Here is a 25,569-nt window from a genome sequence, read left to right as displayed (position 1 = left end):
CGGCGCGCGTCTTCTCGAACTTCTCCGCCTCCGACGGCCCCGCGGGCGCCTTGGCCGCGAAGACGGTCGGCGACCGGCCGCCGAAGAGCTTGGACAGCGAGGTCCGCCGCGGCGCCGCGCCCGCGTCCGCGCGCGGCGCCGCCGCGCGCTCGTCGTCGTCGCTGCTGTCGGACTCGTGGCGCTGGAAGCGCTTCGTCGCCGCGGAGCTGCGCCGCCGCTCGAGCACGGGCGCCGCGGCGTCCGCGTCCGGCGAAGGGCCCGCGACGAGGCTCAGCCGCGGCCGCTTCGGCCTCCGCGGGTCCCCCGGCGTGCCGCCGAGCCACTCGCAGACGATGGCCTGCCCGGGGGCGTCGAGCGAGGGGAAGACGTGGCAGAGCACCTGCTGCAGGTAGGCCCGCACCATGCCCGTCCGGTCCGCGGCCTCCAATCGGTCGAGCCGGTCGTCGAAGCGGGCGAAGTCGCGCTTCACCCACCGCTTCGGGAACACGGGCAGGATCCACGCGCCCGCCGCGGCGTCCTCGAGCGCCGCCTCCAGCGCCTCGAGGCGCGCCAGCGTGCAGCGCGGGAGGTCCACGGAGAGCGCGAGCGACGGGCAGTCGAGCGCGCCGTCGAAGCCGAGCGCGCCGCCCGCGCCCCGGTTCCCCGCGACCGCCGCGTCGGGCCCGCCGCCCCGCAGCACGGCGCAGAGGCACTCGACGGTCAGCGCGCTCGACGCCACGCGCGCGACGCCGCCGTAGGTCGACACGCCGCTCTCGTCGCACGCGAGCGCGGGGACCGCCGCCTCGACGGCCGCGACGGCCTCGAGCCAGAGCTGGATCTGGTAGGGGAAGCGGCACACGGCCTCCTCGAGCATGTCCGTCGCCGCGGCGCTCAGCGTCGGCGCCTCGTCGTCGGAGTCGGGGTTCACGCAGCAGTGCGCGGCCCGCTCGGCCTCGCGCTTGAAGCCCGCCGTCGCGCCGCCGTCGATGCCAAAGGCCTCGAGCGCGTCGACGAAGCGGTCCACGCCCGCGAAGACCGTGCGCCGCACGCGGGCGCCGTCCTCGCCCCTGGCCACGAAGCGAAGCTCGAGGACCGTGAACTGGCGCGCCTTCGCGTTCCGCCGCCGCCGCGCGACGACGGACGCGACGAGGTGCCGCGGGTCCCGGTCCTCCGCGTCGCGCTCCGCGGCGCGCTTGTCGACGATGCGCTGCACGCGCGCCGCGAGGCCGTAGCTCCGCGCGACGCGCCACCAGCCGTGCGAGTCCTTCTTGAAGAGCACGGACGCGTGGCGCCAGGACAGGAGCTGGAACGCCTCCTCGGCCTCGCTGCGCTTCGCGAATTTCACGGTCTCGACGTGGGTCACGATCTCCGCCGTGTGGGCCTTGACCATGGTCTTCACGGCGGGCGACGGCCGGAGGCGTCGTCCCGCGGCCGCCGAGGCCCGCCGCAGCCACCGAAAGCTGCCCCGACTCGAGCTCGGCCGAAAAGCGGTTGTTGCACTGCAACACGGTGCGCAACTTCCGGGCACTGCCCCGACTCGGATCCGACTCGGCCGAAGACGAGGAATTCCGAAAGCGGTTGTTGCACCGCAACACGACCATGCGCAGCGGCGACGAGGGGACGCCGCTCCATGCGTTACGCCTCCCCGTCGACGTCGACGTCCTGCTTCGCGTTCGGGCGGACGGAGTAGCGGTGCCAGATCTGGCGGCGGTAGACGCGGCCCGGCGCCGCGTCCGCGCGCCACGCCGTCGCGCTGAGCGACGCCGCGTAGGACCAGCCGTGGGCGTCGGCGTCCGCGTCGAGGGCCACGTGCCAGTCCTGGGTGACGACCTGGCCCAGGACGTCGAAGCGGCGGAAGCTCGAGTAGCCCGGGTCGAGCGTCGCGGGCTTGGGCGCGTGCGCGCGCGGCCGCCGCGGGTCGTCGGGCACGCACGCGCCCAGCCGGATCCAGTTCGGGTCCGCGCCGCCGCTCCGCGTGAACGCGCCCGCGAGCTCGCCCTCCTCGATCTCCAGCGCCTCCTCGACGACGTCGTCGCCGGGCTTCGCGAGGTCGTCCTCCTCCGCGTAGAACTCGCCGCAGAATTCGACGGACCCGGGGCCGTCGCCGTCCATGAAGTCGCCGCAGAAGACGTCGTCGCCGCCCGCGTCGGCGCAGGCGAAGCCCACGCCCACGCTGCAGAAGAGCGCGTCCAGCAGGTCGCCCTGGGTCGCCTTCTTCTTCTCGTACACTAGGACGGCGTCGAAGTGGATGCGGCCGCGCGACGCCTCGAAGATGGCCCGCGAGAGGACGTGGCACCGGCCCACGAGCGTGGCCCCGAGCCGCGCGTGCTCGTCGTCGACGAGATCCAGGCGCACGTCCGACGTGTCCGCGTAGTCCGCGGGGTCGAGGACGCAGACGCACTCCAGCGACGCGTCGGGGTCGGAGCTCTTGCCGCGCGACGCGTCGTGGAGGCCGAAGACGACCCGCGGCTTCGACAGGCGCGGCGGGTCCTCGGCCTCGTCCTCCGCCGTCTCGGGCCGGTCGGCGTCGCCGTCCGGCGCCGCGCGCGCCGCCGCGTCGAGCGGCAGGATGAACTGGCACGGCGGCGCCCAGGCCATGGCGTCCGCGGGCCGCGGCTCCGACGTCTGGGGCCACGAGTCCTCCTTGAGGTCGTCGAAGACGCGCGCGGACACGACGAAGGGGCTCGCGCGGCGCCGCGCGGCCACGCAGCCGTCGAATCCCTCCACGGCCGCGAGCGCGAACATGAGCACCTCGTCGCTCTGCGGCTCGAGCGCGGCCCGCATCTCCTCGAGGAGCGCCGCGGCCTCGCCGTCGTCGTCGGGCGGCTCGCGCGCGGCGACGCCAGGGGGGTCGTCGCCGCCGTCCGCGTCGCCGTCGTCGATGCGGCCGAAGATGCGGAGCGGCGGGCTCGCGGACCGCGGGGCCTCCTCGACGGCCGCGACGCCCGCCGCCTCGTCCTCGCTGTCGAAGGCCTCGAACTCGACGTCGACGTCGCGGCCGCCCTCGTCGCCGTCGCCGTCGTCGACGACGCCGAAGAGGCGGCGCCGCGACCGCGCGCCGAGCCGGAGGTCGCCGTCGGGCGCGTCCATCTCGTGGGCCATCTTGATGCGCGGCGGCACGGCGCCCTTGCGGCTCCGGCCCTTCTTCGCCGCGGCGCCGGCGCGCTTCGCCGCCGACGGCTCCGCGGCCGCGTCGCGGCCCCGAGACGCCCACGCGGAGACGAGGCCGACGCCCGCGCGGAGCAGGCCCTTGGCGCCGCCGCCGCGCGGCGGGCTGCTCGCCGCGGCCCTGTCGTCGGCGTCGTCGTCGGCGGCCTGGGGCCCCATGGCCCGCAGCCAGCCGACCAACGCCGCCCGCGCGTCCTCGCCGCCGTCGCCGGCGTCGCGTTTCAGCAGCTCGGAGAAGTAGAGCGCGAGCGCGCTCCGCCGGTCCTCGAGCTCGTGGCCCGTCAGCGGGCTCCCGAAGGTCGCGAAGGACCGCTTCGCGTAGCGCCGCGGGAAGGGCGGCGGCGCCGGGGCGAACGACTCCGCGAGCGCGGCCTCGACGGAGTCGTAGCGGCCGTCCGCGCCGTCCCGGGGCCGCGCGCGGCGCTCCCGGAGCGCCTCGTCGAGGTCCACGAAGGCCTGGAAGCGCTGGGACTCGAGCTCGACGGCGAGCGAGTGGGCCGGGCAGTCGATGACGACGCGGAAGAGCGCGCGGCCCCGGTTCCGCGCGTCCGCGTCGTCGTCGCGGGCCTTGGGGACGAGGAGCACCGTCACCTATAAAAAACGGGGGTGAGTCGTGCGTCCGAAGCGGTGGCTCGCGCACCTCCGGCGCGCCCGTCTCCAGCGCCTTGCGCAGCGTCGCCGCGTCGAGGGACCCCGCGCCGACCTTGGCCTTGCCGCCGTAGGTGCCGACGCCCTTGGACCCGCACCCGAGCCGCGGCACGGCCTTCTCCACGGCCTGGGACGCGTCGAGCCAGGCCTCGACGGCGGCGCAGTCCGCGGCGAGCGCCGTCTCGAGCATCTCCGTCGCCGTCGCGGACAGCGACGGCGCCTCGTCGTCGCTGTCCGGCGCGACGCAGCAGACCGCGGCTTTGGCCGCGGCGCCGCGGAACTCCGCGATGTCGCCCTCCGTCTGCCCGAAGGCCCGCAGGGCCTTCGTGAAGCGGTCCACGGACGCGAAGACGACCTGGCGGCTCAGCGACCGGCCCCGCCGCACGAAGCGCAGCTCTAGAATCGTGAACTGGCGGCCCTGCGGCGTCTTCCGGCGCCGCGCGACGACGGAGCCCCGGACGTGCTCCGCGGCCTGGTCGTCGGTCGACGCGTCCTCGACGTCGCGCTCCCGGCCCCGGGCGGCGATGAGGCTGTCGACCGTGCGCTGGAGGCCGTAGGTCTTCGCGACGCTCCACCAGCCGTGCGAGTCCTTTTTGAAGAGCACGGAGGCGTAGTGGAAGCCCAGCGCGTCGAAGGCGGCGTCGGCCTCGCTGCGCTTCGCGAACCTGGCGACGTGGAGGGAGGACGTGCCTTGGTAGCTGACCACCTCGCCGTTGTGCGCCATCGGCGGGCTGCCAGACCGACTGGCTGCCCCAGGTCGAAGCGAAGCGCTTCTGGGAGAGTTTCAAAGCACTTGAATCTTCAACGGCTTAGTTGCACTTCATTGGCTTCGCGCCGTGTTGTTTGGCAGCGCGACAGATCTAAAAAGCGAAAGTCGAAGTTAGGAAAAGGACCTAGAGCGAGTCGAAGATGTGGTCCTTGTGGCGGATCTTGCCGTGGCCCGTGCGCGTCTTGGAGAAGTTGCGCGACGCGCCGGCGCCGTTGTGGTTCGCGCGCTTCGCCGTCTGCTTGCTCCGCTCGCGGCGGAGCTTGCGCGTGCACACGTCCGCCGCCTGGCGCCGCTCCGCGGCCTCGCCCTCGGGCTCGTCGTCGAAGAAGGTCTCGCGCATCGGCGCCGGCGCCGGCTCGTCGGCCGCCGGCGCGTCGCGGCGCGCCATGGCGAGGAACTCCGCGCGGAGCGCCGCGGCGTCCGGCTCGTCCTCCGAGTCGCCCGCCGTCTCGTCCTCCGTCTCGTCCTCGTCCGCCTCGGGGTCGCCGGCCTCGCCGTCGTCGTCGTCGTCGTCCGCGCCGCCGCCCTCGGCGCCCTCGCCGTCCTCGTACTTGCCCTTGCCCCGGCGCTTGTCCGGCTGCGTGCCGTCGTAGCCCGACGCCTTCGTCGCGACGTCGAGCCGCGCGGGCGTCGCCTCGTCGTCGCCCCGGAGCGCGTTGTCGAGCGACAGGATGTCCGCGACGTCCTCGGGCGAGATCTCGTACTTGAGCTTCATCGTGAAGAACTTGACGAGCCCCTTGAGGTCGCGCTCGAAGTAGAAGTGCGCGTTCGGGTGCTTCGTCGAGATCATCTGCGGGAAGTCGATGAGCGTCACCGTCGACGTCGGCGAGTCGACGATCAGGTTGAACTCGTTGAGGTCGCAGTGGATGAGGCCGCGCCGCGCGAGCAGGCGGCTCACGTTCACGCAGTCGTCGAGCACCGTCGCCGGGTCCGCGAGGCAGCCCTCGGCGCCGAGCTGGTACAGCGGCAGCCCCGGCGCCAAGGACATGACGACGCCGTGGCGGTTCTGGTCCAGGGGCTCGGGCACGCGGAAGGCGCCGTCGTCGTGGAGGCAGTTCAGGAAGTCCCACTCGCGCTTCGCGGCGAGGCGGCTCATGTTGAGCCAGTTGCCCGCCGACGACCGGCCCTCGAGGTAGTCGCGCGTGTCCTTGACGCGCTTGAACGACGTCTTCCCGAGGCGGTGGAGCTTGATGACGACGCGGCGGCCGTCGGCATGCCGGTAGCCCTCGAAGACGTCCGACTCCTTGCCCTCGCCGATCTTCCGGCCCACGGAGTCCACGGAGCCGCGCCGGCAGAAGACGTTCAGCGCGAGCACGTCGTAGCCCATCCACGTGAGCCGGTAGCCGTCGTACTTGGCGCAGTCGTGGTAGACGAGCTTGAAGCGCAGCAGCGTGTTGAGGAACTTGGCCGCGCCGCCGTGGCGCAGGCCCGCGATGGACACGATGAGCGGCACGGGCACCGCGTGGTGGTTGCGCATGCCCATCTCCACCGCCGTGAGCACGCGGTAGTCGTCCTTGGTCATGTGGCGCATGACCTGCACGTCGAGCTTGCCCATGGTATTGTGCGCGCGTTTATGCGGCGGCTGCGACGCGCGCTTCTTCGGCTGTCGCCCGATGAGCTCGAGCCGTCGTCGAGTGGCGCTTCGGGCGCCGGCGGTCGACCTCGACCCCGGCGAGCGCCGCGCAGCCGCACACGCGGCCACGACGCGAGGCCACGGAGCTGTCGTGCTCCGCAGGCCTCGCGGGGGCTCGGTCGTCGCCGCCGCCGCGGGCCTCGCCGCCAGGTTGCGGACCGCGCGGCCGCGGCGGCCGCGGCGGTACCGCGCCGCGGAGCTCGCGTCTACGCGCCGTCCACGCAGTGCGACATCGAAGTGGCTCGGATCTCGCGTCCGCGCTCGGAACTGGTGGTGTGGGATCGGACTGCGTCGCGAATATGGCGCTGTAGACCGCCTGAGGCGCACACGTGGGGGCCGGAGGTGCGACAGGGCGCAGGCGGACCCCCGGCGGCGATCGCCGGCGACGCTTTTGCTGCTCCGCCTCCAGCGAGCGCATCGTCTCGCCGCCTTACCTGCGCGCCGCCGCGCCCTAGAACTCGCCATTTCGCGCGCCCCGCGTGGCGCGCGCCGTCGCCCCCGCCTACCAACACCCTGCGGACGCGATGACAACGAAATCTGGCGGCTGCTCGGCGCTCCGCTCTCCGTGCGCGTCGCCGACTCAACTCGAGACGCGACGCGACGCCAACCGGGCCGGCGGTACGCGCGCACGGCCCGGCGCACGCCGCGGCCGCGCCGCAGACCCGCCGCGCCGCGGGGGGCACCACGGGACCGGCCGCCTGGGCGCGCGCGGCCGCCGACGGGCGACCGCGTCGGCCGCCGCTTTCGTCGTCTCCGCTCCGCTCGAGAGAGACGGGAGACGCGACGCGACGACGGCGGACGGCGAAAACTAGACGCGAAGCGGTTCCGAAGCGGTCCCGACGTCGCCCGACGCAAAGACGACAGAGAGAGCGCCCCGCAATCGACGCGCGGGCACGAAAACTTTTCCGCTACCGCTGCGCCTAGCTGCCGGTTCACCCGCTTCCGCCTCACAGGTAGAAAAGAATGGCCCCCGCTAAGGCTGCCGCGGCCGCCGCCGCCGTCAAGGCCGGCACCGGCAAGAAGCTCGTCAAGCGACGAACGAAGGTCCACTTCTACAAGCCCAAGTCCTTCAAGCCGCCCTCGGACCCCAAGTACGCGCGCAAGTCCGTGCCGTCGCGCGTCAAGATGGACAAGCGCGGCCCCGGGTCCGCGGAGGCGACGGACGCGCGTTCCCCCCGCCCGCCGCGCCGCTCGACGCCGCGCGCCCTCCCAGGTACCGCGTGATCAAGTACCCGCTCACGACGGAGTCGGCCATGAAGAAGATCGAGGACAACAACACGCTCGTGTTCATCGTCGACGTCCTCGCGAACAAGCGCCAGATCAAGGACGCGGTGAAGCAGATGTACGAGATCGCGTGCGCCAAGGTCAACACGCTCATCCGCCCCGACGGCCAGAAGAAGGCCTACGTGCGCCTCACCCAGGACTACGACGCCCTCGACGTCGCCAACCGCATCGGCATCATCTAGACGGCGACCCGAAACCACCTCGCCGGTCCCGCGCCGCCGCGCGCGGCATCGGACCCCCCCCTCTAACGACGACCCATCTTCGAGTTTCGAGTCGCGGAAGTAGTGGCGGGGGCGCCTCGGTGCGACACGTGAAAGCGAGCGGGCTCGTTACTTGGCGCGGCCCCTCAGAAGTTCATCTCCGGCTGCTGGAGCCGCGGCGCGCGGCCGCGCCTCGCGATCTCGAGGTTGCGCTTCGCCAGCGGCCCCCGGGGCTCCTGGCGGCGGCTCCGGCCGTAGCCCGAGGAGCGGATGCCGCCGCTGTCGCCCACGGCCTCGAGGCGCTGCGCCATCGCGCGGTTCTCGCGGATGATCTTGTTGGACTGGCGCTTGCGCGTGATGGCGCTCGCTGCGACGTGGTCGTGGGTCTCGAAGCGCGCGTTGTGGGAGAAGCCGCTCTTCTTCGAGCCGCGGTTGATGTCGTTCATGTGGCGGACGAGGACCGCGTTCTCGCGGTCGATGCGCTGCTGGTGGAGCCGCTGCTGCATGAGCTGCTTGCTCGCCCGCGGGTTGAAGGGCTTCTGGACGGAGGCGCGCTGGGCCGCCGGCTCGTAGTCGTCGTCGTCGTCGTAGGGCAATGCCGCGGCGGCCGCGGCGGCCTCGGCGGCCTGGCGGTCGACCTCCTCCTGCTGGGCGGCCTTCATCTTCAGCTGGCGGTTCAGCTCGATGGCCGCGCGGAACTGGGCCTCCTCCTCCTCGTCCCACTCCCCGTCCTCGAAGCCCTCCGCCGGGTCCATGGCGACGGCGCGGGCCTCCTGCCCGTGACGCCAAACGAACGGCGGCAGCCCCCGTACAAAGCCGGACGCCGGCGAGTATGGCGAGCAGTGCAACATCCCTCGTGGTGAAGCCATCTCATCGCCTGCGTGAGAGCCTCGACGTCCGCAGCCATGGGCAAGGCGTCGAAGCGCGCCGCGCGCGGCGGCAGGGCGCCGGCGACGAAGAAGGTCGCGCCGGCCGTCACGTCCACCATGTCGAAGCGCTCCGGCAAGAAGAACGAGCGGCGCAAGGTCGCCTCCAAGGACCGCAACGCGGCCCTCTGCCTGCGGCTCCACGCGACGCGCGAGGCCGACGCCGCGGCCGCGGCCCAGGCGGACCGCTTCCAGGCCGACGGCCTCCTCGGCGCCCTCGACGTCATCGCGCGCGAGTCGCCGGCCGCGGCCGCGGCCGCGAAGAACGCGACGAACGGCCGCACGAACAGGGGCAAGCGCCTCCTCGCGGAGCAGGAGGCGCGCCAGCTCGGCGCCGTCCTCGCGCACCCGGCCTTCGCCGCGAACCCCGTCGACACCATCTTCGAGCACCTCGCGAACACGCTCCCGCCGCCGCCGGCCGCGGCCGCGCCGACGCGCGGCAAGAAGAAGCGGCAGCAACGGTAACGGCTCGCGTGTGTTCCTCGTGTGTCTTGTGGGGGACACGGGCGCCCTTTTTAGACGTGCGTCGTCGGTCAACATCTATGTTGAAGCCGTGGATGCCGCGGATCGAGCAGTCTCGCCGCAGAGCTTTGCGCACAAGTGTCGTCGCGCGCGCGCGCGCGCCCAGCGCCATGAGCGACCTCTCGCTCACGGACGCGTCCGTGCGCGCCGCCGTCGACGCCGAGGCGGCCGGCGACGACGCGTTCCGCGCGCGGCTCGTCACGGGTGCGGCGACGAAAGGCGAGATGCGCACGCGCCTGGCGGCGCGCCTCAGCACCGAGGAGGTGAACTTGAAACCCTTCAAGGCCGCCATGATCGACGCCATGATGCGGCACTACACGGAGAAGGACGCGGCGGCCGCGCCCGCGGCTCCGGCGCCCGCGGCTCCGGCGCCGGAGCCGGACGAGCCGGAAGTGGTCTCGTCGATCCTGCGCGGCACGGCGGGCCTCGACGACGGCGGCAAGCTCGTCTGGAGCGGCCACTGGGCCTTCAGCAAGGAGGCCTGGGCCGCCGGCGACAAGAGCCGCTTCAAGCTCACGTCCGCGAAGCGCCTGGGCAAGAAGGGCGCGGACCGGAGCGGCGGCCCCGGGAGCCTCCTCGTCGACGGCAGGTGGCTCGACTTCAACGGCCACTTCTTCATGGACGTCGTCAAGGCCGGCGGCGCCAAGGAGTCGGTCAAGGAGAAGGAGACGTCCGTCAAGATGCGCTTCAAGAAGAAGGACGGCGGCGCCGGCGGCTGGTGGAACGTCGACGGCCGGGGCAAGAACAAGTTCGGCGCCTGGACCTTCAGCCGGTCGCTCTACAACGCGGAGAACAAGAAGCTCATGGCGACGCGCGACTACGCCAAGCCCCTGGACGAGCTCGGCACGTCCGCGCTCCTGCAGGCGCCGCTCGACGACGACGACGACGACGACGACGACTTCGACGGCGACAAGGCCGCGGACGGCGACGACGACGACGACGACGACGACGACGACGACGACGACGAGGAGGAGGAGGAGCCCGCGTCGGGCGCCGTCGACGCGCCGCGGAAGAAGAAGAAGTCGGACGCGCTCGTGCGGCTGCGGGGCTCGCTCGAGCGGCGGGGCGACGGCGCGTGGGTCTGGCGGGGCAAGTGGGCCGCGAACCGCGCGGCGCTCGACGCCGGCGACGACGGGAACTTTTCCCTCGTGGGCAAGGAGTCGAGCAAGCGCGCCGAGTCGCTCAAGTCGCTGGACCTGTCCGGGACCTTCGACCTCCGGTCGCCGCCGAGCGACGGCGGCGGCGCGGCGGCGACGCGCGCGGTGCCCGAGCCCATCCTGACGCTCCACTTCGGGGAGGGCGCGGCGTCGCGCCCCGTCGACGGCCGGGGCCGCAACGAGTTCGGCAGCTTCCGGGTCCGGGGGTCGTACGACCCGAATACGGGCGCGCTCGAGTGCACGAAGCGGTACGCCGTCGCGCGGCCCGAGTCCGACGACGACGACGACGACGGCGGCGGCGACGGCGACGACGCGGACATGTACGAGGAGATCGCCGAGCTCAACAAGGAGGCCCTGGAGTTCGCGAACACGGATTTGAGCGGCAAGCTCCGCGAGAGCACGAAGCGCGCGGAGCTCAAGCTCCAGAAGAAGCGCCAGCGCGACGAGCTCGGGTCGCGGCGCCGCGCCGAGGCCGAGAGCCGCGAGGCGAAGCGGGGCCGGCCCTCCGGCGGGTCGCTGCTCGCGTGGGGCGAGGCCGACCTACTCGACGAGACGGCGCGGCTCCGGGCCGCGGTCGCGGCCGACGACGAGGCGACCATCGTCCGCCACCTGCGCAACCTCCACGCCAAGTCGCTGAGCACGGACCTCCTCTCGAAGACGGGCATCGGCAAGGTCGTCGGCGGCCTCCGGAAGCACGACTCCGCCAAGGTCAAGGCCATGGCCGGCGCGCTCGTGAAGAAGTGGAAGGCCATGGTCTCCGCGTCCCAGTAAGGCGGCGTGTTAGTACGCGGCCTTCGGCGGCACCCAGGCCTCCCCGAACTCCTCGAAGACGAGCGGGTCCCCGGGCCCCGGCGCGCCGTCGAAGCCGAAGACGCGGTCGCAGCCGAGGACCGTGTCGCCCGCGCGGCAGACGACGCGGACGATGTTGTCGGCGAAGCGCACGCCGACGGCCCCGGGGAGCCAGACGACGCCCTCCGCGTCCGCGCCGGGCGCCGCCGCGTCGCCGAAGCACCGCGCCTTGGCCATCTTGTCGCTGAGCCACGACGCCGCGATGCCCGTGCGCGCGTTGCCCACGGTCGTCGTCGGCTCCGGGAGCGCGGGGGCCTCGGACCAGCGGCGCTCGAGGGCGACGCGCACGCGCGGCTTCCGCGGCGCGGGGCCGGACCCGGCCGCGTCCGTCCGCAGGCTCACGCGGACGCGGCGCGCGGCGCCGTCGTCGGACGGCGCCCGGAAGAAGGTGCGCAGGTGCCACTCGTCGTCGCGGTCGCCGCCGTCGAGCGTGAAGACGCCGTTGGCGCCGCGGAGCGTCGCCGTGCTCAGCGCGCTCGCCGACCGCTCGCCGGAGAGGTCGTCGACGGCGCAGCCCTCCTCGGGCAGGAGCCGGAGGAAGTCGCGCGCGAGCGTGTCGTCGCCGAAGGCCTCGGACGTCAGGAGCTCGAAGCCGTTGGGCACGGCGTCCCACTCGAGCATGGTCTCGGAGCAGTAGTGGTCGGGCACGCGCCGCACTTCGCCGGTGAGCGCGTCGAACTCGCACTGCCAGCCGGCCCACTCGCCGCCGAGCACGTCGGACGCGCCGGCGTGCAGGCTCGCGGCGCGTCCGGCGTGCAGGCGCGCCGCGAGCCTCGCGGGCCCGCGCACGAAGCCGCGGGCCAGCGTCGCCACCGCAAGCATGAGCGTGTTGCGCATCGGCAAGTCGCTGCTGGGCTGGTTGAACTGCTGGTTGAAGTGCTGGTTGAACCACTTGTCGAACCACTGCTCGCAAGTTGCAGCGTTCTAGCCGTCGAGTGTGCGCCTGTTGATCGTGCCATTAGGTCGTGCCAATCGAAGCGGCGACCTCCTCCACTAGCTGTCGAGTGCGAGTGTGCGCCTGTCGATCATAGCATTAGGTCGCGCCGATCGAAGCGGCGACCTCCTCCAGGCGCACGGTCGCGCGCTTGTGCTTGCCGTAGTCGAATCGGCCGCGGGGGTACTCGAGGGACTTCAGGCCGATGGCGCGCTTCGCGCGGTCGACGTGGTGCCCCGCGTCGTCCGTCGCCGCGGCCCGCGGCAGCACGCCGGCGCCCGCCAGGAACGACCGGAGCGCGTCGCGGCCCGCGGCGGCGTTGACGCCGCCGTCGCCGTGGTCGCCGCCGGCGAACTCGACGACGGCGAAGTCGCCGCCGGCCGCGCGGTAGGCCTCCGCGTAGCGCCGCTGCTGCCCCGGCGGCACGACGGTGTCGTTGTCGCCGAGGAACGCGAGCGTCGGCGGGAGCCCGCGCTTCCGCTTCGCGACGGCGTGCCTCCGCGACGGCGACAGCAGGACGGCGAGGGGCGACAGCGCGACGGCGACGTCGTCGTCGTAGGCCGGCGGCAGCCAGCCCCCCGCGCGGCGCCCGAAGAGCAGGAATACGCCGGCGAAGGTCTTCGCCAGGTGCTCGCGCGTCGCCGCCTCCGTCGCCCGGTGCGGCCCCGGCCCGAGGAAGACGTTCGCGCCCTCCGTCTGGTCGTTGAGGTCGTCCGCCGCCGGCGTGTCGCGCCACGCCGCGCACGCCGCGCGGCCCTCCCGTTCGCAGTGGGTGAGCCAGTATTTCGGCTCGACCGTCGTCACGGGCCAGCCGGCGAAGACGGCCCGCGGCGGGTCGTCGTCGAGGCCCAGCAGCAGCGCGAGGTGGCCGCCGGCGGAGTCGCCCATGGCGACGACTCGCTTCGGGTCGACGCCGAGCTCGGCCGCGTTGGTCCGCACCCACGCGAGCGCGGCCCGCGCGTCGTCGAGGCAGCCCGCGAGCCCCGCGCCCTCGGCGGCCGACGTCAGGCGGTAGCCGACGGCGACGCCGACGACGCCCTCGGCCGCGAGGAAGCCGAGCGTGCCCGCCGCGAACTCCCGGAACCCCGTCGAGTACGCGCCCGCGTGGAAGTAGAGCGCCGCGGGCCTCAGCGCCGCGCCGGCCGGCGGCTCGTAGACGTCGACGTCGAGCGCGGCGCGGATGCGCACCGTGCGCGACCCGCCGACGGCGAGGCCCTCGCCGCGCATCTTGCGCACGGTCAGCAGGCGCCAGACGCCGTTGCCGCCCGTGACCAAGGCGGCGGAGCCCAAGGCGCCGCGGATCGCCGAGTCGCCGAGCAAGGCGTAGTGGAAGTTGAGGCCGACGCCAACGGCGACGACGGCGACCCAGCAGCTCGGCGAGCAGCAGCGCACCATGCGCGTCGAGGTGCGCGTGTGCGACGCAGCCCACGAGCAGCCACACGAGAGTTACGCGGCCGCGCTCTTGTGCAATCGAACTTCAATACGACTTCAATTTGGAGCACGGCTCCGGGAGTGCGTGTTAACATAACCCGCCGGTGGCACTTACATGCTGCTAGCACCTTCCTTTCGGCCTCCGCGGCGGCGGGGCGCCCGGACCGCGCGTCTGGAAGTGCCCCCGCAGCAAGCGGGAGGGGTGCGCCCGCGCTGGAAGTAAGACACCTCGGTTATCGTCGCCCCGGCCCCTGCGCGGTGATGTGCGCCCGGAGGTCGCGGACGCGGGCCTCGCAGTCCCAGCGCGCCTCCGGGTCCGCGACGACGCGGCAGACCTTCGTGCTCTGGTCCAAGACCTTCAGCGCCGCCGCGCCGTCGCCCGCGTCCTCGTAGATGCAGCCGGCGAAATTGGCCATGATCGCGGCGAGGTCGAGAGCGTGGCCCTTCAACGAGTCCGCGCCCGCGTTGATCTCCTCGGGCGTCGCGAGCGCCTGGACGGCCCGGGCGTAGAGCGGCTTCGCGGCGGCGTGGTCGCCGCGCGACTGCGCGTAGGACGCGAGGCGGTCGAGCGCGACGGCGCGCAGCGCGTGGCGCGGCGGCGCGGCCTCGAGCGCCTTGGTCCAGGCCGCCTCGGCCTCGGCGAGGTACGCCGCGCGCCGCGGGCGCGTCGCGTCCTCGGCGGCCTCTTCCAGCGTCGCGGCGAGCGCGCGCGCGAGCTGCGCCGTGTGCTCCGTGCGGCGCTGATGCGCGCCGCCTTTCGCCTCGACGAGGTCCAAGCATTCCCGCATCTTGAGGGCGGCGGCCGCGGGCTGCTGCGCCGCGCGCAGCGCTTTGGCCTCCGCGAGCAAGGCCTTGGCGTCGCCGCCGTATTTCTTTGTTGCGTAGTCCTTGTAGGCGAGGCCGAGGCCGAGGCCCACGCTCGCGGCGATGGCGAAGCCCGCCGCCTCGCGCGCGAAGAGCTTGTTCATTGCTTTTTGCCTTGACGCGTCTCTAAACGTAGGGGGCCCGGGGAGGAACCATTGCTTTGCCGCAAGCAAAATGCACAGATGTTGCCTTCGCTCGCTAAATTCAGCCTCAGCCGATCTCTTCTGCCGCGGCTGGCCGCTCTGCCCCGGGGCTATGAGCGCGCTCCTCGCCGGGCTGCCCGTGCCAAAGGACGTCCAGGCGAACGTCCTGAGCTATGCCGTGGGCGTGTCCATCGACGATCCCAGGGCCGACGTCGACTCCGACGCCGACGCCGACGAGGGCCTCGTGGAGGGCCTGGGCTGGAGGGGCGAGTACCCCGGCGTCGTGAACGTCTCGGCGACGATCCGCGTCGGCGACGCGAAGATCGGCGCCGCGCGGCTCACGCTCGTCGACCGCGACCTCGCCGGCGCGTCCTTCCACGCGGCCTGCGACGCCGAGTCGCAGGAGCTCCAGGAGGTCGCCGCGTCCTTCTTCTCGCGCGACGGCCGCGCGCCGCGGCTCGCGGCCGTCGAGGCGCTCGGCGCCGAGGTCCGCGGCGGCGGCGTCTGCTACGTGGCGTCGTTCCGCATCGACGACCCCTGGGCCAACGACCCGACGTCGGACGTCGCGGCCGAGGCGCTCGCGCGGCTCCTCGCGGCGCCGCCGCTCGCGGACCGGTGGACGTTCTGCGTCTACATCCCCGAGGCGGCGGCCTTCGTTCGCGCCGGAGAGGCGAGCTGGCGGCCGAGCTGGCGGGACGACCGCTCGCCCGAGGAGGAGCGCGCGGAGCGCGAGCGCCGCGACGGCTACCGGCGGCGCGACGCGCTGCCCTTCCTGCGCCTGGGCTTCGCGCAGGCCGACGAGCTGTCGAGGCCGGGCGTCTCCTACCTCTTCGTCGCCCGGTCCGCGCTGCGCGCCGCGCCGCTCGACCGCGACGCCGCGCCCGAGCTCCGGACCGTCGCGCCGCCGCCGGCGGCCGCGGAGCCGTCGCCGGCCGACGCGGCGCTGCAGCGGTACCTCTCGGACGCGTTCGTGTCCATCGGCTACGTGCCGTACGGCGGCGCGTCCGAAGCCGAGTTCCGGGCGGCGCAGGCGTCGGTGTTCGAGCAATTCCGCGCGGTTCGAATGCAGCGGGAGCAGGCCGAGACCCTGAAGCGGCAGATGGAGGCGGTCCGGGCCCAGGCCGACTCGGAGGACGCGGCCGTCCGCGCGCGGGCCGCGTCGATCCTCGCGATCGGGACGAACTTCGACGCCGCGCTCAAGAGATGCGACGACACGGAGGCGGAGCTCCTCGGCCAGCGCCGCCGGCTCGACGCCGTCGAGACCGCGGTCGACGAGCGCCGCGCGAGCGTCGCCGCGGAGATCCGCCGCCGCGTCGACGACGGAGGCGCGACGGTCGCCGGCGCGCGCGCGCTGCACGTCGCGGCCCAGTGCCACAACACGACGTGCCTGGACCTCATCCTCGAGCTCGGCGGGCCGGGCTTCGTCGACGCGCGCGACCCGACGAACGGCGTCGCGCCGCTGGCCGTCGCCGCCGCGACGATCCTCGGCAAGGGCGGGCCGCCCCGGCGGCCGCCGCTCGACTTCCTCCGCGCGCTCGTCGAGCGAGGCGCCGACCGGGCGGCGCGGGACGGCGAGGGCCTCACGGCGCTCGGCCACTTCTGGCGACACGCGCGGAGCATCCGCGATTTCTACGCGTCCGCGGGCCTCGCGACGGCCGGCTTCCAGTACGACTACGACGCGCTCGAGCGCGAGATCGAGGCCCTCATCGCGCCGCCGGGCGGCCCGACGCCCGCGGACGAGGCCGTCAGGGACGAGAGCCGACGCGCGGCCGAAGACTCCAGCGACGACGAAGCTCCGGAGTCCTGACCTCCGAGCGATGCTTGGCAGCTTTCCATGTCCCAATCTGCGACTAATTGTGTTTTAGGGATTTGTTACGATGCTCGGGGTTCGGGGGATCGGGGAGTGGTGGCGCAGGCGAGTGGCGGTCGAGGCGGTGGACCCGCCGTCCAAAGGTCTATGCAATCGTGATAGTCGCCATCGAGTGTTTCATCGAATTGGTTGGGCTTCACGCGGAACGGGGGCGGGTCCACGACGATCGATCGAGGTTCGCGTATTCCGCCATCGCGGCGCATCGCGCGCCGCGACCGCGCGCGGCTCCCCCGACTCTCTGCGTAATTGTCTTACGTCGACCTACTCGGGTTTGCTTGCCCGAGCGGAATCTTGGCGCGGACCTGGGGAGTATGTCCAGGGAAATGGGGAATATGTCCAAGGCATGTCCAAGGACGCCGCCGCCGGCCTCGGTAGAGAAGCGCGGCGGCGGCGGGTTGAGCTCGAGGAGCACGGCTGGGAGTATGTCCATGGAAACGGGGAGCGCTCTCGCGGTGAGAGCGCGGAGGGACGACCGCGGCGACTGCGTACGAGGCTTCGCTCGTAGCTGTGGACGCGGCGGTCGCTGGGGGAGCCGTGCGAGATCCGGAAGCTCGCGTCATCTCAGAGGAGACGATGCGCGCGCCTTGAGCTACTGATCACCTCCGTCGATCAGGTGCAATCAAAGGTCAATGAGGAGATAATGAGGGCCGGCAGGCGCGCCTGCGTGCTCCGCCTCGCGGCGCGTCGATCCTCTCGTAGCGCGCGCCGGCGAATCGGAAGCCGGCGACCGCGGCGCTAGGAGCGCGTAAAAGTTTACCACAGGTCGTCGACGATCTTCGTGCACTGCTCGAAGAGCGCGAACTGGAGCCCGACCTCGAAGAAGACGCGGACGACGCGGGGGCGGAGGCCGTTGAAGAGCGCGGCGGCGCCGTCGGCCTCGACGATGGCCCTCGCGCACGCGAGGGACGACGCGTAGCGCCCGCGGTCGAGGCCCATCATGTTCGCCTTGACCGTGTCCACGGGCTGGGACGCGACGGCGGAGACGGCGCCCGCGACGCCGCCGCAGAGCATGGACTGCGCCGGCGTCGGCGCCGGCCCGTCGCCGCCGAGGCCGAGGCCGCGCGTGAGCCCGCGGTAGCCGACGAAGCGGATCGAGTTCGTGAGCGCGCCCTTGACCATCGCGGGGACGACGCCGTCGTAGAACGCGAGGGGCCCGTGCTGCCGCGCGATCTCGCGGCAGGCCCGGAGGAAGGGCAGGTGGGAGTAGCGCTTCGCCGCGACCGCCGGCGCCGCGTCGTGCTGGAGCTTGATCTGGATGCTCTGGTTCGGCGTCTGGCAGAGCGCGGCCTCGCAGACGCCCGCGCCGAGGCCGCAGAGGAAGTCCCACCCACTCGTCCGCGGCGCCTCCCGCGACAGGCGCTCGAAGGCCGCGAAGCGCACCGCGCTCCGGGGGCCCGCGAAGACGAACCACGACGTGCAGCCGGCGTAGACGCCGCGGACGCCGTGGCGCTCGACGGTGCTCGCGAGGCAGTGGACGACGCCCCGGTCGAAGCCGCTCTTCGTCCCCGCCGCGCCGTGCTGCAGCTGCAGGTGCGTCTTCGCGAACTCGAGCGGGTAGGTCACCAAAATTTCCATCGACCCGGCCCAGCCGCCGGCGAGGGCGATCTTCGCGAGAGACGGCGGCTTCTTCTCCGCGGCCATCGCGGCGCGCGCGTCGGAGCGCTTCGACGAGGTGGGACCGATGCGAGCGTGGGTGTGCTACCTACTGCTTAGGGCGACGCGAGGCACGGCTGCGCCATGTGGCGGCGCCGCCTCAATTTTCATGAAGTTTTGCTTGCCCTCGTTGCACCTCGTCCAGGCAGCCCGCGCCGCGCCGCCCTCGACCATGCCGCTGCAGCTGCATCCCGTGCCGCGGGAAGACGAGGACCGCGAGCTGGTTGCCGAGATCGAAAACCATCCGGACCTGACGCGCGACCAGAAGGATGCGTTGATCAAGGAGAAGCGGGAGCTGCGGGAGCCCCGCTTCCGCGACCGGAAGATGAAGCAGCGCATCCAGGGCTTCTCCTTCGCCGAGAACCTGAGCTGGCAGCGGCTCGTCAGCCTCGCGCCGCTCCGCGAGGGCTTCATCGCCGAGGAGCGCGCGCTCCTCGGCGGCCTCATCATGTTCCTCGCCCTACTCTCCGTCAACGTGTCGCTGAGCCGCGTCGCCCGGAGGCACGCGCGGCGCGGGAAGAAGCGGCGCTAGGTGCTAGTGCGCATCCCAGTAGTCCGCGGGGACGGGCTCTACGAGCCCCTCGCGCAGCTCCATGGCGACGACCTCGTCGAGCGGCGCGGCGTGGAGCTTCACGGCGAAGCCGCCGGGGCAGCCCACGGACACGTCCCGGTTCACGGCCTTGCGCCAGGCGCGGAAGTCGACGTCGAGGCTCGCGTGGTCGCGCAGGGACGCCGCGACGGCCTCGAGGTCGTCGCCGAGCGCGATCTCCGCGTGCTCCCACCCCGTCGCGTAGGGCCGCCCGGGCTTGGGCGCCGGCAGCTCGAGCAGCGCGATGGCGTGCGTCGAGATCGGCCGCGCGAGCGCGTAGGTCGCGATGGGCCGCCCGCCGATCATGGACTCGACGAGCAGCGTCGCGCCGCCGGCCTCGGCCGCGCGCTTCGCGGCGAAGTACTCGCCCTTCGTGGCGGAGCGGTAGCACGCGTGGTCGACGCGCTTCCCGTCGATGGGCACGTTGGCCGCCCGCAGCGTCGCCAACGCCGCCTCCAATTTGCGCTCGAGGTCGTCCGTGGGAAAGCCGACCAACTCGCCGCGGTGCGCCTCGCTCGATCGCTGGCTTTCCATCGCACGACCTCGAGAGGTGCGCTTCGCTGGTGCTAGCACTGCTTCGAGGCTCGTTTTTTGGAGCTGTGCGGACGGCGTACGGCTACGCTATTGTGCAAAACTTGCGAGCCACTCGAATTGCCCGAGGCTGCACCGTCGGCCTCCGCCCCCTCACACACGCTGCAACGACGCCGATGGAGGGCGCCAAAGTGACGAGCGGGGAGGCCGCCGCGGCCCCGGCCGCCGCGCCGAAGGCCGCGGACACGCCCGCGAGCGACGCCGGAAGCGCGACGACGGCCAAGGACGCGCCGCCCGCGCCCGACGGCGCCGACGCGGACGCGACGAAGGCCCTGCTCAAGGCCATCAAGCGCGGGGACCTCAAGGCCGCCCAGGCCGCGGCCCGGGGCCTGCACCTGCCCGACGTGCGGACGTCCAACGGCGGCACGCCGCTCCACATGGCCTGCTTCGGCGGCCACGTGGAGGTGGCCGAGTGGCTCGCGGGCCGCGGCCTCGCCGTCGACGCCGCCGACGGGTCCGGCGGCGCGCCGATGCACGCGGCGTGCTTCGCGGGCCAGCTCGAGGCCGTCAAGTGGCTCCACGGCCGGGGCGCCGCCGTGGGCCCCGGGGACGCGCGCGGCGCGACGCCGCTCCACCTCGCGTGCCTCGGCGGGCGGCCGCCCGTCGTCCGGTGGCTCCTCTTCTACGGCGCGGACGCGGCGGCGACGACGCGCGACGGCGCGACGCCCATCATGCTCGCGAGGCAGGCCGGCCAGGACGCCTGCGCCGCCGTCGTCGAGAACCACCAGCTGCGCCGGAAGGAGGAGCGCGAGCGCGACGCGAAGCGCCAGCGGATGATGCACGGCTACCAGGGCCCGGCCTACGGCTACGCGGCGCCGCCGCGGCCGGCCTTCGCGCCGCCGCCGCCGGGGCCGCACGCCGCGGGCTGGGCGCCGCCGCCGCCCGTGATCCCCGCGCCGCGGCCGCCGCCCGCGCCGCTCGGCGGGCCGCCGCGGCCGCCGCCGATGGGCGCGCTCCAGCGCCAGCTCCTCGGCATCCCCGCGCCGCCGGGCCAGGCCCCGGTGCCCGCGTCCGCCGCGGCGCCGCCGCCGGCGGCGGGCGGCGTGCCCGCGCCCGAGGCGACCATCGGCGCGACGCCGAGCGAGACGTTCCAGTCCTACGTGCCCGTGTCCGCCAAGGCGCAGTACGAGACGGCCCGCGACTACATGGCGTCCGAGGCCATGCGCAAGATGGGCCGCCGGGGCGTCCAGAAGCGCATCCCCACCTGGCTCCAGTCCACGACCCTCGAGTAGGCCTAAAACTCGTCCACGCGTACGACCCTCGAATAGTAGGCCGAAGGCTCCAGTCCACGACCCTCGAGTAGGGCCGAAACAGCCTTAGATCACGCCGGCGCGCGTCAGCGCCGCGGAGATGCCCTCGAGGAGGAACGCGTCCCGCTCGCAGTAGGGCTTCTCGGTCGACGCGCCGAGCGTCGCGGAGAAGGCCGACGTCCAGTCCTTGGACGTGCCCGGCGCGGCGCGGAAGTGGCTCGGGCTGATGTATTTGACGTCCCACTTGCCGACGTCCGCGACCCACCGCTTCAACTCGGGCTGCACCTTCCGCGACCGGTAGACGAGGGAATCGGTCACGGGCGCGACGATCCACTTGTTTTCGAGGCGCCGGAACGCCGGCTCCGGGTCCACGAGCGACTCCGGCGACGGGCCGAAGAAGAGCGACAGGAGCACGTTCCGCTCCCAGCCCCGCTGGAGCTCGTCCGCCGGCGCGCGCGTCTCCGACGCGAAGAACGCGTCGACGGTCTTCCGGCCGCCGCCCTGCCAGTTCACGGCGCCCGTGCCCCTGAGCACGAGCGACCCGAGGGAGTTCGATCGCGCGCCGTCGACGCCGATGCCCCGCAGGTTCGCCGCGTCGTAGGCCGGCGTCGGCGTCGGCGCGACGTTGACCAACGCGTCCGTCAACGCCAACGTCTTCGTGCCCTTGTGGTAGACCGCGGCCTCCGACGCCGCGTAGCCGAGGCCCAGGCGCTGCGTCGGGCGCAGCAGCTTGACCTCGAACTCGGCCGTGAGGTCCGGGGCCCGGTCGTAGGCCGGCGAGCCCGCGGCCGTGTCCGTGAGGAAGCCGCCGCTCCGCGTGTCGACGCCCAGGACCCTGCTGGAGACGTCGACGGGGTAGGACCACTGGTCCGGCACGGCCCAGACCTTGGCGTCCGGGAACGCCCTGGCGAAGGGGCCGACGAAGACCTTGTGCTCGTACGTCGTCGCGCCGAGCAGCACGTGCGACACGCCTTCGCTGTTCAGCGCTTTCAACTCGCTGATGAACTCCTCCGTCGGCGCGACGGGGTTGTAGACGACGAGGTGGTTGTCCTTCGTGCGGAAGACCGTGGACCGCACGTTCGCCGAGATGCCTGACAGCCGGATCTCCTGCTCGAAGCCGTAGACCTTGCCCCTGACGAGCTCGGTGCCGACGGTCCGCCGCTCCGTGAACGGGCCCAGCGGGAACGGGAAGCCCGTGAACAGCAGGTAGCTCCGGCTCGGCGCGGGTGCTGCGGGCGCGACGGCTGTCGGCGCGACGGCTGCTGCCGCCGGCGCGGCTGATGCCGGCAGCGCCGGCACGCAGGACGCGACGGCGAGGCCGACCTCCAGGCAAGTGCGGCCGAGCTTCTTCTGGACGGCGACGGCGGCGGCGCGCGCGGGCGGTTTGAGGCTTTGTGCGCAGTGCGTCGCAGCGAGCAGCGCGAGTAGCAGGCGCGTCATCGATGGCAGCGACGACGCTCGGACCATCGTGCACCTCTGCGTCAGCACTGGGCCGAGTCGGACGTTGATCTCGTCGTGCAGCCCTCGTTGCAGCGCCGCTTACCTTCTGGCGCAGCGAGCGCGACTCCTAATCTTACGCCGCGGGCGGCGGGGGCGGCGCGCCGGACCGCGGCGCCGGGGGCGGCTCCTCCGAGTTGGGGACCCACTGGGGCTTCGCGGCGTCGTCGACGTCGTCCACGGTCCGCAGCAGCTCCAGGTGCTGGTTCGCGTGCTGCAGCAGGTCGAGGGCGTGGTGCGAGAAGCCGATGCAGTCGACGACGTTGAGCTTCACGAGGTTCGTCGCGTGGTAGCGCAGCACGGCGAGCGCCGCGTCCGTGAGGCCGACGCAGCCCGAGAGGTCGAGCGCCGTGAGCCCCATCAGTTCCACGGCCAGCACCTCCGTCGCCGCGTCCGTGAGCCGCGGGTTGTGGGACACGTCCAGCGCCTCGAGCCAGAGCGCGTCGGCGACGAGGCACGCGGACGCGTCCGTCATGCGGCGGCACCGCGCGAGGCCGAGGCTCTTGATCGACGGGCAGTGGTCGCAGAGCGTCTTCGTCGCCCGGTCCGTCAGCAGCAGGCAGCAGCCCACGTTGACCTCCTCGAGCGTCGGGCAGGACCGCGCGAGCGCGTCGACGGCCCCGTCGCTCACCGCGCAGCACCGCGACAGGTCGAGGACCCGCAGCTTGTCGCCGCGCGCGTGGTCCAGCGACGGCTCCCGCGTCAGGTAGCCGACGCCCGCGTCCGTGATGCCCGCGACGCCCGCGCAGTACAGCTTCGCCAGCTTGAGGCACCGCGTCGACAGGCCGCCGAGGCCGTGGTCCGAGAGCCGCGTGCACTCGGACACGTGGAGCCTGCGCGGAAATCAAATCTTCAACCCGACTTCAACGTGAGTGTGACGGTTTCGATGCGGGATCCTTTGCCGTGCGTCGAGAACTCGATGAGAGCGATATCGATTCGTCCAAATCAGCCGAATCGACTTCGATGTGACCGAGCTCGAGAATTTTGAAGTTTGGCGGGGAACCAGTCGTCGATTTCCGCGCGGCGCGGAGCTCCGCGAGGTGGCTCAGCATGTTCTGCGACGCCGCGATGCGGCCGTCGCGCACGGCGTCGAAGTGGAAGATGGCGTCCGTCACGAGGTGCAGGTCCTCGAGGTTCAGCGTCCGCAGCTTCCACAGGTTGTGCGTCACGTGGCGCGCGGCCGAGTCCGTCACGCGGTGGAGGCCCGCGACGTTCAGGTACTCGAGGTTCGTGCACTTCTCCGCCACCGCCGCGACGCCGTCGTCGCTCACGGCGCTGCAGAACGACAGGTCCAGCGACTTGAGCTTGGGCACGAAGCACTTCGTCGCGAACGCGTAGACGCCTGCGCGCGAATCGACCGGTGCGCCGGGACGTCGCGGCCGAACGTCAAAGGTCTCTCGCTCGGTCACATCGACGTCGATTCGGCTGATTTTTCGACGAGTCGTGTGCTCTCGTCGAGTTCCCGAAGCGCGGCCGACGAGTCTGGTCCCATCCGTTCTCCCATTGAAGTCCGCTCGAAGAGTTCCGCGCGGGCGGGCGCCCGAGTCCGAGATGTCCGTGCAGAACGCGACGTGGAACAGCTCCAGATCCCGCAGGAACCGCGCCACGAGCCCCAGCGTCGCGTTGTTCACGCCGCCGCAGTAGGACAGGTTCAGCGCCATGAGGTGGCGGCAGGACCCGCAGAGCGGCTCGAGGCCACCGTTCGTCACGCGGCCGCAGCCCTGGAGGCTCAGCAGCGTCGCGTTCGGCGTCTTCTTCGCGACGGCGAAGAGGGCCGCGTCCGTGAGCTTGGCGCAGCCGTCCAGCGTGAGCGACTGGAGCGACGTGCACGACTTGGCCGCGAATTCGAGCGCGTCGTCCGTGACGTCCGCGCACGCGGTCAGGTCCAGCGTCACGGCCAGGCGCCGCGCGTTGCAGACGAGCTTCACGTCGGCGTCCGTCAGGCCATTCGCCGACGAGATGCCGTCGGCGTCGCCGAGGTTGCCGAGCTCGATCGCGCGCGCGTCCTCGTCGTCCTCGGCCTGCTTCACGAGCGCGCACAGCGCCGCGTCGCTCGCGAGGTCCCGCGCCCAGGACAGGTCGACGCCCCCGTAGATCTCCGCGAGGGACAGCTCGCCGAGCACGAGGCGGTAGACCGTCGCCGCGGCGCGCCGGAGCCGCGGCGCGGCGTCGCGCGCGCCGAGGCCGAAGCGCGGCGGCACGCGCGCGAGCTCCGTGAGCGGGTAGTGCGCCTCCGGGTTGGCGAAGTAGGCCGGGTCCACGCGGAGGAGCGCATCGAAGACGTCGACGGCGCGGTGCGCGTGGAGCGGGCCGTCCGGGAGCCGCCGGAGGAGCTCGCAGAGCGTCTCCGCGCAGCCGTGGGCCTCGAGCGCCGCGACCGTGCGGTCGAGGCACGCCGCCGCGCGGCGCAGGGCCGGGCCGGGCACGGGGCTCGCGTCGCCGCCGCCCGGCGGCCGGTTCCGCGGGTCCGCGTCCTCGAGGTCGAGGTGGTCGCAGAGCACCAAGGCGTAGTGCTCGCGGATCCGCGGGTCGTCGGGCTGGTGGACGACGGCGCAGGCGAAGCGCTCCGCCGCCAGCGCGAAGAGCCGCGCCGCGTCGCGCTCGCGCGCCGCCGTGCCGCCCAGGGCACTGCCGCCCGTCGCGCCCGCGCGCGCGTGGCGCGCGACGTCGTCGGGCGACAGGTAGCCGTCGTAGACGGCGACGTGGCTCAGGCAGCCGTGCCAGAAGTGGCGGCCGGACCTCGCGCGGCCCGACGGGCACGTCGCGCCGACGACGACGGGCCGCCGCGACCGCTCGAGGGCCGCGTCGAGCTCCTTGCGCGCGCGGTCCGCGACGTCGTCGCGGAGCCGGCGGAACTCGTTGGCGATGTTCTTCACGTTGCTCATGTAGAGCTCCGTGCGGTAGTTGGCCCGCGCCTGCTGGAGCGCCTCCTGCTTGCCCAGGCGAGCCTTGCCGTGCTCCTTGGCCTTGTTGTCCATCTTGGCCTTGAAGTCCGCCTGCTCGACGAGCTTGATCGCCGCGGCCTTGATGCGCTGGAGGCCCTCCTTGGACCGCATGTACTGCGTCGCCTGCTTCTCCGTGGCGTCCTTGCACATGTCGCGCGCCTCCTTCTCCTGGTCGTCGATCTTGTCCAGCGTCTCCCGGCGCGCCGCGGACGCCGCGGCGTCGAAGCGCGCGACTTCGGGCGCGACCTCGACCTGGGCAGCACAAGGGTGATTCAACGTCGCTTCAACGTGAGTGTTCCGCGCGCGCGCGTTCCGGAAAAAGCATCCACGCTTCGAGACCGTTCCGAGAGATGATCGCTCGTCCAAAAATCAGCCGAAACGAGTGGAAAACCGCCGAGAAAGGAGCCTTTGAAGTTGGGAATTTCGCTCTCTTGTCCTGCCCCGACCTCGACCTGGGCCACGAGCCGCGCGTTCACGAGGAGCCGCATCATCGTGCCGTCGTAGCTCCCGCAGACGTGGTTCCAGGAGCCGATCCGCGCCGGCGGGCCGTGGGCGACGATCTCCGCGACGCCGCAGAACAGCGTGAAGCACCAGTCGTCCGTCGTCCGCACGGACAAAGCGCCTCTCCCCGTCATCGCCGCGACGCGCGCCGTGCCCTCGCCGCCCG

General features: G+C 72.7%; 5 protein-coding genes across 5 annotated transcripts; 2 read left to right on the top strand and 3 right to left on the bottom strand.

Moving 5' to 3' along the window:
- Positions 1-5,261: 5,261 nt before the first annotated feature.
- AURANDRAFT_33949 (hypothetical protein) lies at positions 5,262-6,119 on the bottom strand (the record flags this gene model as incomplete). The annotated part of the gene is made up of 1 exon (XM_009043561.1): positions 5,262-6,119. A coding segment is annotated over one exon (858 nt), but the record flags the coding sequence as incomplete, so codon positions are not given.
- A 1,050-nt stretch (positions 6,120-7,169) lies between these two features.
- AURANDRAFT_39329 (60S ribosomal protein) lies at positions 7,170-7,746 on the top strand (the record flags this gene model as incomplete). The annotated part of the gene is made up of 2 exons (XM_009043576.1): positions 7,170-7,330; positions 7,411-7,746. The coding sequence occupies 2 exons, from the start codon at positions 7,323-7,325 to the stop codon at positions 7,661-7,663; spliced, it is 261 nt and encodes an 86-aa protein (XP_009041824.1).
- Positions 7,747-17,130: 9,384 nt separating this feature from the next.
- AURANDRAFT_33967 (hypothetical protein) lies at positions 17,131-18,039 on the bottom strand (the record flags this gene model as incomplete). The annotated part of the gene is made up of 1 exon (XM_009043560.1): positions 17,131-18,039. A coding segment is annotated over one exon (909 nt), but the record flags the coding sequence as incomplete, so codon positions are not given.
- A 1,512-nt stretch (positions 18,040-19,551) lies between these two features.
- On the top strand, positions 19,552-19,902 carry AURANDRAFT_6655 (hypothetical protein; the record flags this gene model as incomplete). Its single annotated transcript, XM_009043577.1, has 1 exon — positions 19,552-19,902. A coding segment is annotated over one exon (351 nt), but the record flags the coding sequence as incomplete, so codon positions are not given.
- Positions 19,903-22,537: 2,635 nt separating this feature from the next.
- AURANDRAFT_33982 (hypothetical protein) lies at positions 22,538-23,846 on the bottom strand (the record flags this gene model as incomplete). Its single annotated transcript, XM_009043559.1, has 2 exons — positions 22,538-22,790; positions 23,536-23,846. Coding segments are annotated over 2 exons (564 nt in total), but the record flags the coding sequence as incomplete, so codon positions are not given.
- Between the last annotated feature and the right edge of the window lie 1,723 nt (positions 23,847-25,569).

The sequence above is a fragment of the Aureococcus anophagefferens genome (genome assembly GCF_000186865.1).
Source record: "Aureococcus anophagefferens unplaced genomic scaffold AURANscaffold_58, whole genome shotgun sequence".
In the NCBI taxonomy this organism is placed as follows: domain Eukaryota; class Pelagophyceae; order Pelagomonadales; family Pelagomonadaceae; genus Aureococcus; species Aureococcus anophagefferens.
Note: the sequence above shows the minus strand (reverse complement) of the source record. Positions and strands in the feature narration are given on the sequence as shown.